Consider the following 13,753-nt stretch of genomic DNA (forward strand, 5'->3'; position numbering starts at 1 on the left):
ATTGAGTCCTAGTATGCTTGGCTGCTCCTTTCCGCTGTATAGTATACTTCAGAAGAGCATGATCACTCGTGCTTGTTTTCTACTGTTGCAGAAGGTAGGCCTTGAACCAATGAAAAAATTATTATTATTATTATTATTATTATTATTAATAATAATAATAATAATAATATACCACCCTATATCCAGGGGTCTCAGGGCAGTTCACAGAATAAAATCAAGGTATAAAACCACAAAATACACAATAAAAATAGCAACCCAATAGCCCCCCCCCTCAAAAAACACATTTTATAAGGGCATAGGATGTCGATGAGATCAACCAAAGGTCTGGTTAAAAAGGAATATTTTGCCTGGCGCCTAAAGGCAAACTTCCCTGGGGAGAGCATTCCACAGACGGGGAGCCACTGCAGAAAAGGCCCTGTTCTCGTGTTGCCACCCTCTGAACCTCTCGAGGAGGAGGCACACAAAGGATGGCCTCGGAAGATGATCTCAGGGTCTGGGTAGGTTCATATGGGAAGAGGTATTGTGGTCGAAGGGGCAGAGGCGGAACCAGAGACCAAATTGCAAACATGCGCTGGATTATGGAGAAATCTAGAGAGTTCCAGAAAGACGTCTATTTCTGCTTCATTGACTATACAAAAGCCTTTGACTGTGTCGACCACAGCAAACTATGGCAAGTTCTTAAAGAAATGGGAGTGCCTGATCACCTCATCTGTCTCCTGAGAAATTTCTATGTGGGACAAGAAGCTACAGTTAGAACTGGATATGGAACAAATGATTGGTTCAAAATTGGGAAAGGAGTATGACAAGGCTGTATATTGTCTCCCTGCTTATTTAACATATGCAGAATTCATCATGCGAAAGGCTGGGCTGGATGAATTCCAAGCCGGAATTAAGATTGCCAGAAGAAATATCAACAACCTCAGATATGCAGATGACACAACCTTGATGGCAGAAAGAGAGGAGGAATTAAAGAACCTTTTAATGAGGGTGAAAGAGGAGAGCGGTCTGAAGCTCAACATCAAAAAAACGAAGATCATGGCCACTGGGCCCATCACCTCCTGGCAAATAGAAGGGGAAGAAATGGAGGCAGTGAGAGATTTTACTTTCTTGGGCTCCATGATCATTGCAGATGGTGACAGCAGTCACGAAATTAAAAGACGCCTGCTCCTTGGCAGAAAAGCAATGACAAACCTAGACAGCATCTTAAAAAGCAGAGACATCACCTTGCCAACAAAGGTCCGTATAGTTAAAGCTATGGTTTTCCCAGTAGTGATGTATAGAAGTGAGAGCTGGACCACAAAGAAGGCTGATCGCCGAAGAATTGATGCTTTTGAATCATGGTGCTGGAGGAAACTCTTGAGAGTCCCATGGACTGCAAGAAGACCAAACCGATCCATTCTTAAGGAAATCGGCCCTGAGTGCTCACTGGATGGACAGATCCTGAAGCTGAGGCTCCAATACTTTGGCCACCTCATGAGAAGAGAAGACTCCCTGGAAAAGACCCTGATGCTGGGAAAGATGGAGGGCACAAGGAGAAGGGGACGACAGAGGATGAGATGGTTGGACGGTGTTCTCGAAGCTACCAGCATGAGTTTGACGAAACTGTGGGAGGCAGTGGAAGACAGGAGGGCCTGGCGTGCTCTGGTCCATGGAGTCACGAAGAGTCGGACACAACTAAACGACTAAACAACAACAACAATTGCAGTCCTGAGCCGTTTAAGGCTTTATAGGTCAAAACCTATAAAGGTTTCAAATGAATTCAAATGATAGGAAAGGAGATTCTGACTAAACGTTAGGAAGAATGTTCTGGTCGTAAGAGGTGGTCTGTCCTTCCTTGGAAGTTTTCAAACAGAGTTTGTGTGATTCCCGCATTGCAGGGGGTTGGACTAGATGACCCCGGGGTCCTTTCCAACTCTATTATATGAAAACACTCCTTTGTGTCTCCTGAATATTTTTGACTTTACCTTTTTAGCCAACGCAGCTCTTCTCCTTCCCCGGCTGTCACTCTCCAACTGAGAGACAGAGTCTGGCCCGAAGGCCAGCAACTGAACATCGGGGGGGGGGGGCAGAATTAGAGGTTCGCTGCCCCTCTCCACAATGGCACCCCATTGTTCTATTATGCCCCATTTATGCCTGTGCATTTCCTCCTCTGTCTGGGGGCTGCACCATTTGGAGCCTGCAGAGAAGCTGAGTGTCACAGGGGCTGGGGGAAAGGGATCCTCCCAGCGACTTAAATCAGGGAAGAATCCTGCAAGAAGAGGAGAAGAGGAGGAGATAAATAAATCAGGATAATGTGGGCGGGGGACGGACGCTCACACAGAAGGGACTGTTTCAATACAACGGCAGCTTCTCCCGTTCCTTCCTCCCTTGCCCTGTGCCAGCCAAGCTCTTTCTGGAAAGGCCACTGATGAAATCTTTATAAAGGTGCAACATTTCAGGCAGCTAAATAAAGAAAGGGGTTTGGGGGGAGGGAAGGCAAGCCTTTAGAGAGGAATAAGAGACACGCTGCTGCTGCGTTCGTTAGAGGTCAGGGCTGCTTCCGGCTGGAGGATGTGGGCGGCAGGGCCCGGGACCCTCTCAGACCTTTCTTTGAAATTCCAGCTTTCCTTTTTTTAACAAATCATCCAGCACGGATAGGTGGTGCAAGCCTATGCATCGGGGGGGGGGGGACTGCAGCTACAGGGGCAAAATGTGGCCCCCCAATATTCCCTTGCTGGCCCCTGCTACACTCTCCAGACCATGCACCTCTCCAGCTCTGCTTTGCACCCTCCCCGAGTCCTTTTGCATGGCTGGGATGCATCACAGAATCATAAGAGTTGGAGGGGACATCTAGCCAACCCCCCTGCAATGCACCCGTGTCCTTGAATTCTGATGATGCCTCTCGCATGCCCAGAAGGAAGTCAGAAGTGTGTGTGTGTGTAGAAACGAGGTTCTTGTACAAAGGTAATATTCACATCCAATGCAAAAATAGATATACAGTGGTACCTCTGGTTGCGAACGGGATACGTTCCGGAGCCCCGTTCGCAACCTGAACAGAACGCAACCCGTGTCTGCACGTCTGCGCACATGCGGGTCATGATTTGCCACTTCTGCGCATGCGTGTGATGTCATTTTGCGCTTCTGCGCATGCGCAAGCAGCGAAACCTGCAAGTAACCCTTTCCGGTACTTCCAGGTCGCCGCGGGACGCAATCTGAAAAGACATAACCTGAACCGAACATAACAAGAGGTATGAGTGTAGTTTGTTGGAAGCCACACAGAATGGCTGTGGCAACCCACTCAAATGGCTGGGGAACAAATAAAATTATTATTATTGTTGTTATTATTATTATTGCCTCTGGCCCCATTGACAGGTGCACCCACCCACCCCAGAAGGAAATGGGCTGCTGTGTTCAAAAGATCTCACCCTCCCGCAATCAGGGCATTTCCACAGCTGCACGGCAGAGCATTTGCTTGGCATGCAGAGGTTCCCAGGGTCAGTTTTCAGTATTCACCATTCAAAGGATCAGCAGGCAGAGGAGGAGGAGGAGGAGGTGGAGGAGGTGGAGGAGGAAGAAGTAGTCATAGGAGAGCCTTCTGGATCAGGCCAATGGCTCATCTAGCCAGAGGCGGATTTAGGGCAGTGCAACTGGTTCTGCCACACTGGGAGCCAAGCCCAGGGGGCGCTACAGGACACCCCTGCTATCACAGAATCATAGAGTTGGAAGGGACCCCAAGGTCCAATCCTGTGACTATGTTGCAGTGTCTTAAGCAGAACAGAAGGCAAGAGGTGGGGAGGGTGCCGAATTTTGACCTCTCTGCTGGAATTTGAAAGTGTGGGAATGTTCAGGGATGCAAGAGAGGATATATTATCTGATAATAGCCTTTCCAACTTGTGTTAACAAGTTCACAATTTAGCAGAGTAACATCCCCCTTTTTAAACTTGCAGCGGATGCGTTTGCTCAGGCTCGCTAAAGCCTCTATAATAACTGTTCTGGTATTTTCCCCTTATTCCCTCATAAAAGATAAGACACGACACAGTCTTCTATAAAAGTATAAAAAGGTTTACTCACACATCATTCTGTTCACAATAGGATCCCAGAAGGAAGACTTAGCTTAGAAAAGTAACATACACCTGGAAACTATCTCATAAGAAGACCGTCCCTTTGTCCTCTCTTGGCCAAGAGAGCATCCTTGGCTAAGCAGATGTTGCTTCTTCGATGCATGTAGTCAAAGAAGAGAGATGGCTGCCCTGCCCTGTGCTTTTGTCATTACCTGCACAGGTGAGGCCAGGCCCACCTCTAGTCACATGCAGAAGAAGTCTGTCCTAGCCCAGAAGGAAACAGGAAGTTTACCTGCTGACTGGACAAACATTTCTGCCTATGTGTAAACATGTTCACTCTAGGAATGTTGCACTTGACTGCTCTTGTGTTTCACATCCCACAGAAAGACCCTTGGTCTAGTCCTCCCCAGTCTAGTCCAGTCTCCTGTTCTTACAGTGGCCAACCAGATACCTATGGGAAACCAGGCAAGCGGGATTCAGGCCCAAGACCCATTCTCTCCTCCCAGGGTTTCCAACAACTGGGATTCAGAAGCATCATTGCATCTGACCATAGAGGCAGAACACAGCCATCCTTATGAGCAGCCATTGATAGCCCTCTCCTCCCTGAATTTATTGAATCCTCATTTAAAGCCATCCCGTTGGTGGCCATCACTGCTTCCTGTGGCAAGGAGTTCCATAGTTTAAGTCTGCGCTGCATGAAGGACTTTCTCTTTTCTGCACTGAGTCTTTCAACATTCAGCTTTCATGGAGATCCACAAGTTCCGGCATTATGAGAGGTGGAATAAAAGCTTTTCTCTGTGCCCTTTTCTCCATGCCATGCATAATTTCATAAACTTTTATCCTGTCACCTCTTCCTTGCCTTTTCTCCAAACGAAAAAGCCCCAAACTTTGCAGCCTTCCCTTTCTGCAACACAGCTTCCTAGGCTCCTGTAATCAGGCGAATGGTCCATCAGCTCCGGCATCCCGTTCCCACAGCAGCCCCCCAGGCACCCATGGGAACCCCACAAGCAGGACCCGAGTGCAACAGTTAGCATGTTGTTATTTCAGATTTATCACCCCCCCCTTCCTCCCTGCAGGGAGCCCAGGGGAGCTCGCGATAATTGAATCAAAACAGCCCTATAACATCCTGTAAAGACAGCACTGTAAAAACTCCATAAAAGCTGCCTGCCGAAAGCCTGGATAAATAAGGGAGTCTTTGCATGTTTCCTGAACGCAAGGAAAAGAGGGGGAATGCCTGCCTCCCTTTGGAAGGGAGTTCCATGCTGAAGCCTTGCAGCTCTGTCCAGATCCCCATCACAAAACCAAGGAGCAAAACAACCGAGCGGCAGATTGCACCAGCTGCTGCTTTGGACTGTGAAGGAGCCGCTGGAAGCTGCAGGAGGGGACAGCGCTGCTGCATTCCAGGTCTGCTTGCAGGCTTCCCAGGAAAGGCATCTGGTCAGCCCCTGCGAGAACAGGATGCTGGGCTGGATTATCTGCCACTGGCCAGAGCCAGCAGGCTCAGCATATGCTCTGAGATGAGTGAAATCGCTGGTCCGTCCAGTATTGTTCACCCTGATTGACAGCTGCAGTTCAAGGTCTCTAGTTAAGAAAGGTATTCGTAGAATTTTAGAATCACAGAATTGGAAGGGGACCCCCAAGGGTCATCTAGTCCAACCCCGTGCAAGGCAAGGGCTCTCAGCTAAAGCATTTCCTCAGCTGCTTGGGTGAAATGCTTTGAATGGCAAGGGAGAAACAGGCCCCGCTGAGAGCCAGCATGGTGTAGTGGTTAGAGCGTCAGACCAGGACCTGGGAGAGCAGGGTTCAAATCTCAACTCGGCCATGAAGCTCACAGGGTGACCCTGGGTGCCAGTCGCTGCCTTTCAGCCTAACCTACCTCACAGGGCTGTTGTGAGGATAAAATGAGGAGGAGGAGAACTGTATGTGCCACTCAGGTGGGATGTAAATGCAACCATTCTCCATTCTGGCATGCATGTGTGAATATCCCTGCATCAACTTGAATGCAACTTGGATCCGGACAGTTGGACGTGGAGGTAAATCATCACCACTGTAGCCAGTGAAGGCCCGCATCCTACATCCGTCACCAACTACAACTTCGCTACCCAAACAGGGTGCGTGGCAGATGACAAAGTTTGCATCATGCAACTGGAGTCTTTAAGGTCAGGTTGCCTGTCCTAGAAGCCAGTAACAAGAGAGAGAGCGACTCTGATGATGTGCAGCGCTCTTCTCTCTCTCCCCACATGGGCCACTCAAGCTGCTTGAATGCCCTAGCCAAGCTGCAAGGCAGGCAGGCAGGCAACCCTAATGGTAAAGGGAAAGGATCCCTGGACGGTTAAGTCCAGTCAAAGGCAACTATGGGGTTGCGGCACTCATCTTGCTTTCAGGCCGAGAGAGCCGGTGTTTGTCCATAGACAGCTTTCCGGGTCATGTGGCCAGCAGGACTAAACCGCTTCTGGCGCAACGGGACACTGTGACGGAAACCAGAGCGCACGGAAACGCCGTTTACCTTCCCCGCCACAGTGGTACCTATTTATCTACTTGCACTGGTGTGCTTTCAAACTGCTAGGTTGGCAGGAGCTGAGACAGAGCAATGGGAGCTCACCCTGTCGCAGGGATTCGAACCGCCGATCGATGGGCAAGCGCAAGAGGCTCAGTGGTTTAGACCACAGTGCCACAAGCGTCCCTAACACCAGCTGGCTGACGCTGCTCCAGGCCTGCTGGTCTGCCCCTGCCCCAGCCACCCTGTGACCCCTCCCATCCACCCATCACCCACCTTGTCGACTTCTTATATTTTGATACTGTTTGCTGGGGTTTTGTTGGTGCAGTGTTTTTTAGACGTTGCTTGTAAGCCGCCTTGAGAGGACGTGCATCCTGAAAGGCAGGATAAAATTGCAGCAGATAAACCTCATGGCAGGGAAACACTGGGGGAGGGGGGGGAATGCATTGCTTTGTGCATCACAGAGCATAGTGGAGTTGGCTCGCGAGAGGAGGGGGGGTTACTGGTGTCCTCCTCGCAGCCACCACCACACACACACACACACACACACAGACCCCGATCGCATTTTTGGCACGCCTTCCCCTGCTTTGCCTAAGGCACGAATGCCGCAAAAAAGTCTCCATCCACTCGTATGGAATGCAGGAGGAAGAGGCTGCAGGGGAGACACTTAGACGGTGGGGAACGCTCTGCCCCAGAAATCCCAGGGTCTGGAGTGGGGAGGCGCTCCCTGTCCCCTTCTCGGCGCAGAGCCTCTCTTGGACACGCACCCGGCCCGAGAAAAGCAGCCCCCGCGATGGCTTCTTAACTTGGACGGGGCCAGCCTCAGACAGGGGGAGCGCTTTCCTGCTCCTGGAGGGGGCTTCCAGGTCAGGCCTCGCAGCTTCACCTCAGGACTGGGGCGGGGGGGACGCCCCTGCGGGCGAGGGACGCCCTCTTCCCCGCCTCCCTCCAGCTGTCCCGGCCGGCTGGGAAGCGGGCCTGCGCTCAGCCTCTGCCAGCCAATCTCAGGCAGCCGCTGCCCGCCCCTCCCTCGCCCCAACCTCGAGCCAGAAACCACCTGGCCGGCGGAGGGGCGAGTCTCTCCCCTAATCCTGCCGTCCGGGCGCTGCGCCACTAACCTGCCAGCCAAAGACGACGAGGGGAGAGAGGAGAGAGGAGATCGCCAGCCGCCTTCCTCCGACGCCCGCGATCCTCCGCCCCCCACCCTACCCAGGACCCCTCTCTCCTCCCCGCCCCCTCGGAACCGGCGTGGGGGAAGCCTCCGGTCCTGCTCGCTCGCCGCAGACGCCGCGCACCGCCATGAGTCACCGCCGCCACCGCCGGGTCTCCTCGGGCTCCGGGCAGCCCCGGCTGCTTCTCGCGGCCACAGGAGCTACGGTGACCGTCTAACTCCGCCGCCGCACCGCCGAGGAAGAAGAAGGAGGAGCTGCAAGGCGGGCAGGAAGCAGGCGGCGGCGGCGGGCGCTCCGTCCACCCGTCCCCTGCGCCCCGCAGAGATGCCCAAGCGGGGATAGCATGGCCCGGCGCCCCAGACGGCTCCTTCTGCGCCGCCGCCTCGTCGGGCTGCTGGCCGGCGTCTCCGCCATGCTTCTGCTGCCGCTACTGCAGGCGGGCCGGAGCTGCCCGTCGTGCTTCTGCTTCGCCACGCCGGACACCGTGCAGTGCCGCTACGTGCGCCTCCTCGAGCCCCCCGACGAGCTGCCCCGGGCCGTGCACAACCTCTCCATCGTCGGCGGCAACCTGACGGTGCTGCGCACGGCCGCCTTCGCCGGAGGCTGGGCCCGCGGCGAGCCCCTTCGGCCGCTTGGCAACTTGACGCTGCTGGTACTGACGCACAACCACATCGAGACGCTGGAGGAGGCGACCTTCGCCGGCCTGCCCGCCCTGGCCACGCTGGACCTGAGCCACAACCCGCTGCGCTCCGTGGCGCCGGGCGCCTTTGCCTCCTGCGCGCGGTTGCGCACGCTGCGCCTCAACCAGGCGCTGCTGGCGCCCGGGGCGCCGCCCTTCGCCGAGCTGTTGGACGGCGCGCTCTTGAACCTCAGCCTGGTGCGCCTGGAGCTGGCCGGCAACCGGCTGCGGCAGCTGCCGGCCCCCTGGGCCCTGCCGCCCGGCTTGGAGGAACTGGACTTGCGCAACAACTCCCTGCGGGCGCTGCGCTCCGAGCGCCTGGACGGCTTGGCGGCGCTGGGCCGCGTGCGGCTGCTGCTGGACTCGAACCCGCTGCACTGCGATTGCGCCTCGCTGCGGCCCCTGCTGCTCTGGCTGCGCAACGCCACGTGGCGCGCGCCCGGGGTGCGCCGGCTGCGCTGCGCCTCGCCGCCGCAGCTGCGCGACCGGCTGCTGTGGCGCCTTCGGCTCCTGCAGCTGGAATGCCTCGACGGCTCGGACTGGGCGCTGCTGGAGCCCGGCGGCGCCGAGGAAGAGGAGATGGAGACGGCCTCGTACGTCTTCTTCGGCATCGTCCTGGCGCTCATCGGCGTCGTCTTCCTCATGGTGCTCTACCTCAACCGAAAGGGCATCAAGCGGTGGCTCAGCAATCTCCGAGAAGCCTGCCGGGACCAGATGGAGGGGTATCACTACCGCTATGAGCAGGACAGCGACCCGCGACGGGCCAGCCCCGGAGACCTCTGAGGCAAGCTGGCAGCAGGCCTGGGGAGCTTCATTCCACCACCCCCCCCCCAAAAAAAAACAACTTGAGAAGGGCGGTGGTGACACCTTCCTTTCTGGTCTTCCAAAGTGGGGGGGATGGACGGACAAGTGGAAACCCACTACCCAGCTCTGCAAACTTGTCCAAAACTCTACCTGTTGGGTGGGGGGTGCAGGGACATCGCCCCAGGCAAGGTGCAGAGGACCCCCTCAACCCCAAGGGTGGCTCACGACTGACTCTGCAGGCACCCTAAAGCCAGCCTCGAGGGGACTGTGTGGGCAATCTCTCCCCCACCTCCCACAAACCAAAGGGACATGTTTTCCAGTTGCACCCTACTTGGGGGCACTCAGCTTTTTACCCACTAAGGTACGCCCAGCCCTCCCAACATGGGGTGTGCGTGTGCTTTGTCTAATTATAATTTAAAATGCCTCCCAAACCGTCACCCGCTAAGAAGGAATCTCCCCATTCTGGACACAGGACTATGCAGCATAGGCTTCTATCTAGGGGGAACTGGGAGTGTTAGTGAAGCATGTGAACCAAGCAGGTACTCGCTTGGCGTCAGTAAGGATCAGGCAGACGCAGCAATGGAGAATAAGAAGGTGAAGTTTATTGCCATGCAATAAGGACCCAGTTTGGAATCTCTTCCAAAAAGGAACTGGGACCCCAATTGACAGAAATCCAGAGGTCTTTATACCTGAGCAGATCACAGCAAATCATAGATCATGAGACAACCATGAGGCAGTCACGATATCGCCAGTGAAAATTAGCCAATTAGCGAGCTTCTTGCCATGCTTCCAGCTCCTGGTCAAGCACTGGTCAAGCACGGAGTTCTAATTCTGCTTTCTGCTGCTTGCAGTGATGCTCTGTCTAACCTCTCCCCTAGTTATGACAGGACAGGGAGTATTGGAGATTTTGTGGTTTAGCTCTTCCTGTTCTGTGGATTAATTTAGCCTGTATCTGAGGGGATTTTGTACCAGTATCTCTGATTCACGTCTTCCCCTTGTCCAGGGTACACGGATGTTTGTAGGGGAAAGGTCGGCTCCTAATTTTGCTGTTTCAAGCAGTTTGCAGTTAGCTAAGGCACAGCTTCCCTTTGATTCAAAATGGATTATACAATACTGTAAGCCCTGATTATGTGTGAGCATATATGAATATTTTGATTACTGATAACTGATTATATGAATTGCATAAGGGTAGCCCTTCTTCCTTGCCTCATTAGGAATTATTTGGCCCCAATTCTAATCTGCCCCCAAATAGGGGGAAAGCTGGGATCCTGAGCAGACTTCCCTGGAAGTGAGTCTTGTTGAACTAAAATCGGACTTGCTGCCAAGTAAACATGTAAAAAAACAACAACTGGTGCATGAAAACCCCACATTATTCTGCCTGCAGCTAACCCATTGCCCCATTCTCAGCTCTAGGCGCAGGAGAAGGCTGACGCAGCAGTCACCTTGGCATGGTCAGGATTGATTCCTTACAGACCTCCAAGCTTCAGGGAACAACAGGTTTATAGCAGAATCATCTCCCCTTCCGCTCCCAAACACACACTCACCACCATGACATTGTCCTAGCAGAGAAAGGTCTTGCTGCCTTGCTTTTGAGTAGTCCCACTGAAATCAACAAATTACTCCAGAGTCAGTAGTTCGCTAAAGAAAGGCTGTTGAGCTGCCATCTTCAAACAGCTTCTTTCTGGAGTAGGCCCATGGATTTCAGTGTCGCTATTGTACAAGTAAGTGGATTTAGGGTGGCAGTTTAATTGCCTTTAGAACAGCATTGCAGTGGGGGGGGGTGTCCCCTGGAATCAACGGGCAGTGAGAAAAAAGTTTAAAGCTGACCTTCCTCTTTCGCCTCTCTCCATCCCCCTGTGTTTAAGGAACAAGGGGGCTGGGATCTTGCATCCAGTGCTAGCCTTACTCAGAGTAGACCTAATGGAATCAATGGGCATGACTAACTCAGGCTCATTGATTCCAGAGGGTCTACGCTGCTAGCTTTGGGTGCAACCTGCAGCCACGGTCTTCATGGTTGGAGAAAGAAATGGGGGGGGGGGGGGAACCCTGGACATATAAAACTTGGATTTTCTTTGGGAGAGCAAGAAAACTCTATTCCCTTTCTCCTTTGCACAGCCCGTTTCCTCCAGCAAAGCCAGTTTTCCCTGGCAAAAGTGAGGGATACCAAATCCTGCCTGGCTCTAAACGAATCGAGGCCGTCACTCTGGGGTGAGTTTGTCCCCTGACAGCAACTGAGTGCAATAGGGCTCCATTAGCTGGAACCCTGCAACCCCCACATGCCCCCCTGCTTTTACTGTCATCAGTTGAAGCTGACTCAGTTCTCTTCAACTCACCCCCCAACCCCCCAAAAATACTATTTCTGTTTCCCAGCCACCAAAGAGCTACTACCCAACTGTTAGGCAGCTCAGCACAGAAACATTTGCGGAGGAAGGACCTGACCTGAGAGAGAGAGAGAGAGAGAGAGAGAGAGGATGTAATTTTCTCTTTGCTTCCCTTCGAGGAAATTAATGGTTGGTTGTGCTCCCCCCTGCCCTACAGAAGAGAATGCAAATGTTCAACAGTAGCAAACCCTCCCCACTTAGACTGGCTGGCTGGTTGCATGACTCCGAAGCATGCATAAAATACGACGACTTAATTTCCCAAACTGTGAAGTAATGACAGATGACTTAGATTAGGGCCGTTTTCGCTGATCTTTGTATCAGGTGGGGGAGAGGGGTTTGAAACGCTCGTTCTAGTTCATTCTTCCACAAGTTTGCTTTAGAACAGTGCCTGTTAGCGTGGTTTTTGGGCACGGCAGGATGAGCTCCCAGCCCGGTGCGCTACAGTTCCTCTGGCTGGTGGCGCTACCTGTCATGCCAAAAGCCGCTGTTAGTCTCTGCCTAGAGCAAAGAAATTGAAATTTGCATCTCTTAACTGTATTGTACTTTTTTCTATAAAGCTTATTGCAATAATTTCAAAATACCCTCTCGACTGCTGCAAAGTTATTCCTTTTAGCTTTTTCTCTCTGGCGTGGCTGTTAATGGGGGGCTGCCCTACAAACCATGGTTTGCAAATCACAAACGAGACAGGAATAGCTTCTCCTTCCAGAGGATAAAAGGGGAAAACAACCAATTATCATCTAGTTCTTCATTCCCTTCCTGGCACCAACAGTCATTTCAAGGTAAGCCGATGCAAAGCAGGTCTCCTTGTAAAAGAAGGAGCAAAACTGTGGTTTGTAATGGGTTTGCAAACCAGCGTTACGTTGGAACATGATGTGCATCGCTCATGCATTATGCTGATGCAAATACAACTGAAATCCACGGTTAACCCCCAGAAAGGAGAATGGAGAAGGCTGGCTGGCTCTCTGTTTGCATTCCATACTTGGGGGATGTTTATATTTTTAGCCTCCATGTGATTCTGGATGCTGGAGGGAGGGGCGCAGGAATTGCAACCCAGCAAATCATCCTGTTGTTGCATGGGATTGTCCCATGCCCTTGATAGATCTTATTTTGTAGAGCTGGGAAGAAATCCCCTGGATGTAGAATTGTAGAGTTGGAAGGGGTACCATGAGGGTCATCTAGTCCAACCCCCTGCAATGCAGGTATCATTTGCCCAGTGTGGAACCTGAACCCACGACCCTGAGATTAAGAGTCTCGTGCTCTACCAACTGAGCTATCCCCAGTATGCTGCACCACAGACAGACTTGTTTCTTTTAAAGAGTGTTCGTGGAAGAGTTCTCCCAGTCACAACTGGTGTTGCAAATGTTCAGGCTACCTAGCTGGCTGTCAAATCAGTGACTTGCTTCCCGTGCCAAAGAGAAGCGTCCGTCTTCTGTTTTCTCTCCCCGTTGTACTTCAGTTGGGCTGACCCACTTCCCTCCCTCCGATGGAAAGAGTACGCAATGTGTCCATCTCCTGCTAAAAACCAAGACAGTGTTGTTAGCAAGCCAGATGTGGCCCTGCTCCAGGGTTGGCTTGCTGGTGTGTTGGTGATGCCATGGGCACAGGCCAACAGGTACTGACTTCAGCTGGCTTTTCCTTGACCCTTTCTGGACCATGCTGAAAACCTGACTAGCCATTTCCCCCTTTGGGGCACACAAGCAAAGAGTAAATTAGTGTGTTTTGAGCGCTGCCAGATCACAAAAATTCATTATTAACTAATGAACCCGCTTTTCCTTGTTGGTGAGCATGTGCAAGCTGATTGTCTAGCCTAATTCATCTAGATCTGTTTCTTGCTCTTTGGGAAAGGCTGCTTCTCTTTGCTTAGGACACACCAGTCTGGATTGATGATCCATGGTGGATGAACATCATCATCATCATCATCATCATAAATTATTTATAAAACCCCCCCCCCGGCCCATCTGGCTGGGCTTCCCCAGCCACTCTGTGTGGCTTCCAACAAAATATTAAAATATAGTAATGCGTCAAACATTAAAAGGTTCCCTAAACAGGGCTGCCTTCAGATGTCTTCTAACTTTCCCAAAAATGTGGCTTGCCCTTCCTTTCTAATGCTGGATTCCCTCCTTCTGCTAGGAGGGGGACCTTTGGCCTGCACCTCCCATGTTTGCTGGGGTTCATGGGAG

The 13,753-nt window shown here is 52.4% G+C and overlaps 1 protein-coding gene across 1 annotated transcript; it reads left to right on the plus strand.

The window, feature by feature from the left end:
• The first annotated feature begins 7,578 nt into the window (after window positions 1-7,578).
• On the plus strand, window positions 7,579-9,212 carry TPBGL (trophoblast glycoprotein like). Its single transcript, XM_081002290.1, has one exon. The coding sequence runs from the start codon at window positions 8,053-8,055 to the stop codon at window positions 9,169-9,171; it is 1,119 nt and encodes a 372-aa protein (XP_080858416.1). The 5' UTR covers window positions 7,579-8,052; the 3' UTR covers window positions 9,172-9,212.
• The last annotated feature ends 4,541 nt before the right edge of the window (window positions 9,213-13,753 follow it).

Source organism: Podarcis pityusensis (assembly GCF_964106645.2).
Source record: "Podarcis pityusensis genome assembly, chromosome: 4".
Lineage (NCBI taxonomy): Eukaryota > Metazoa > Chordata > Lepidosauria > Squamata > Lacertidae > Podarcis > Podarcis pityusensis.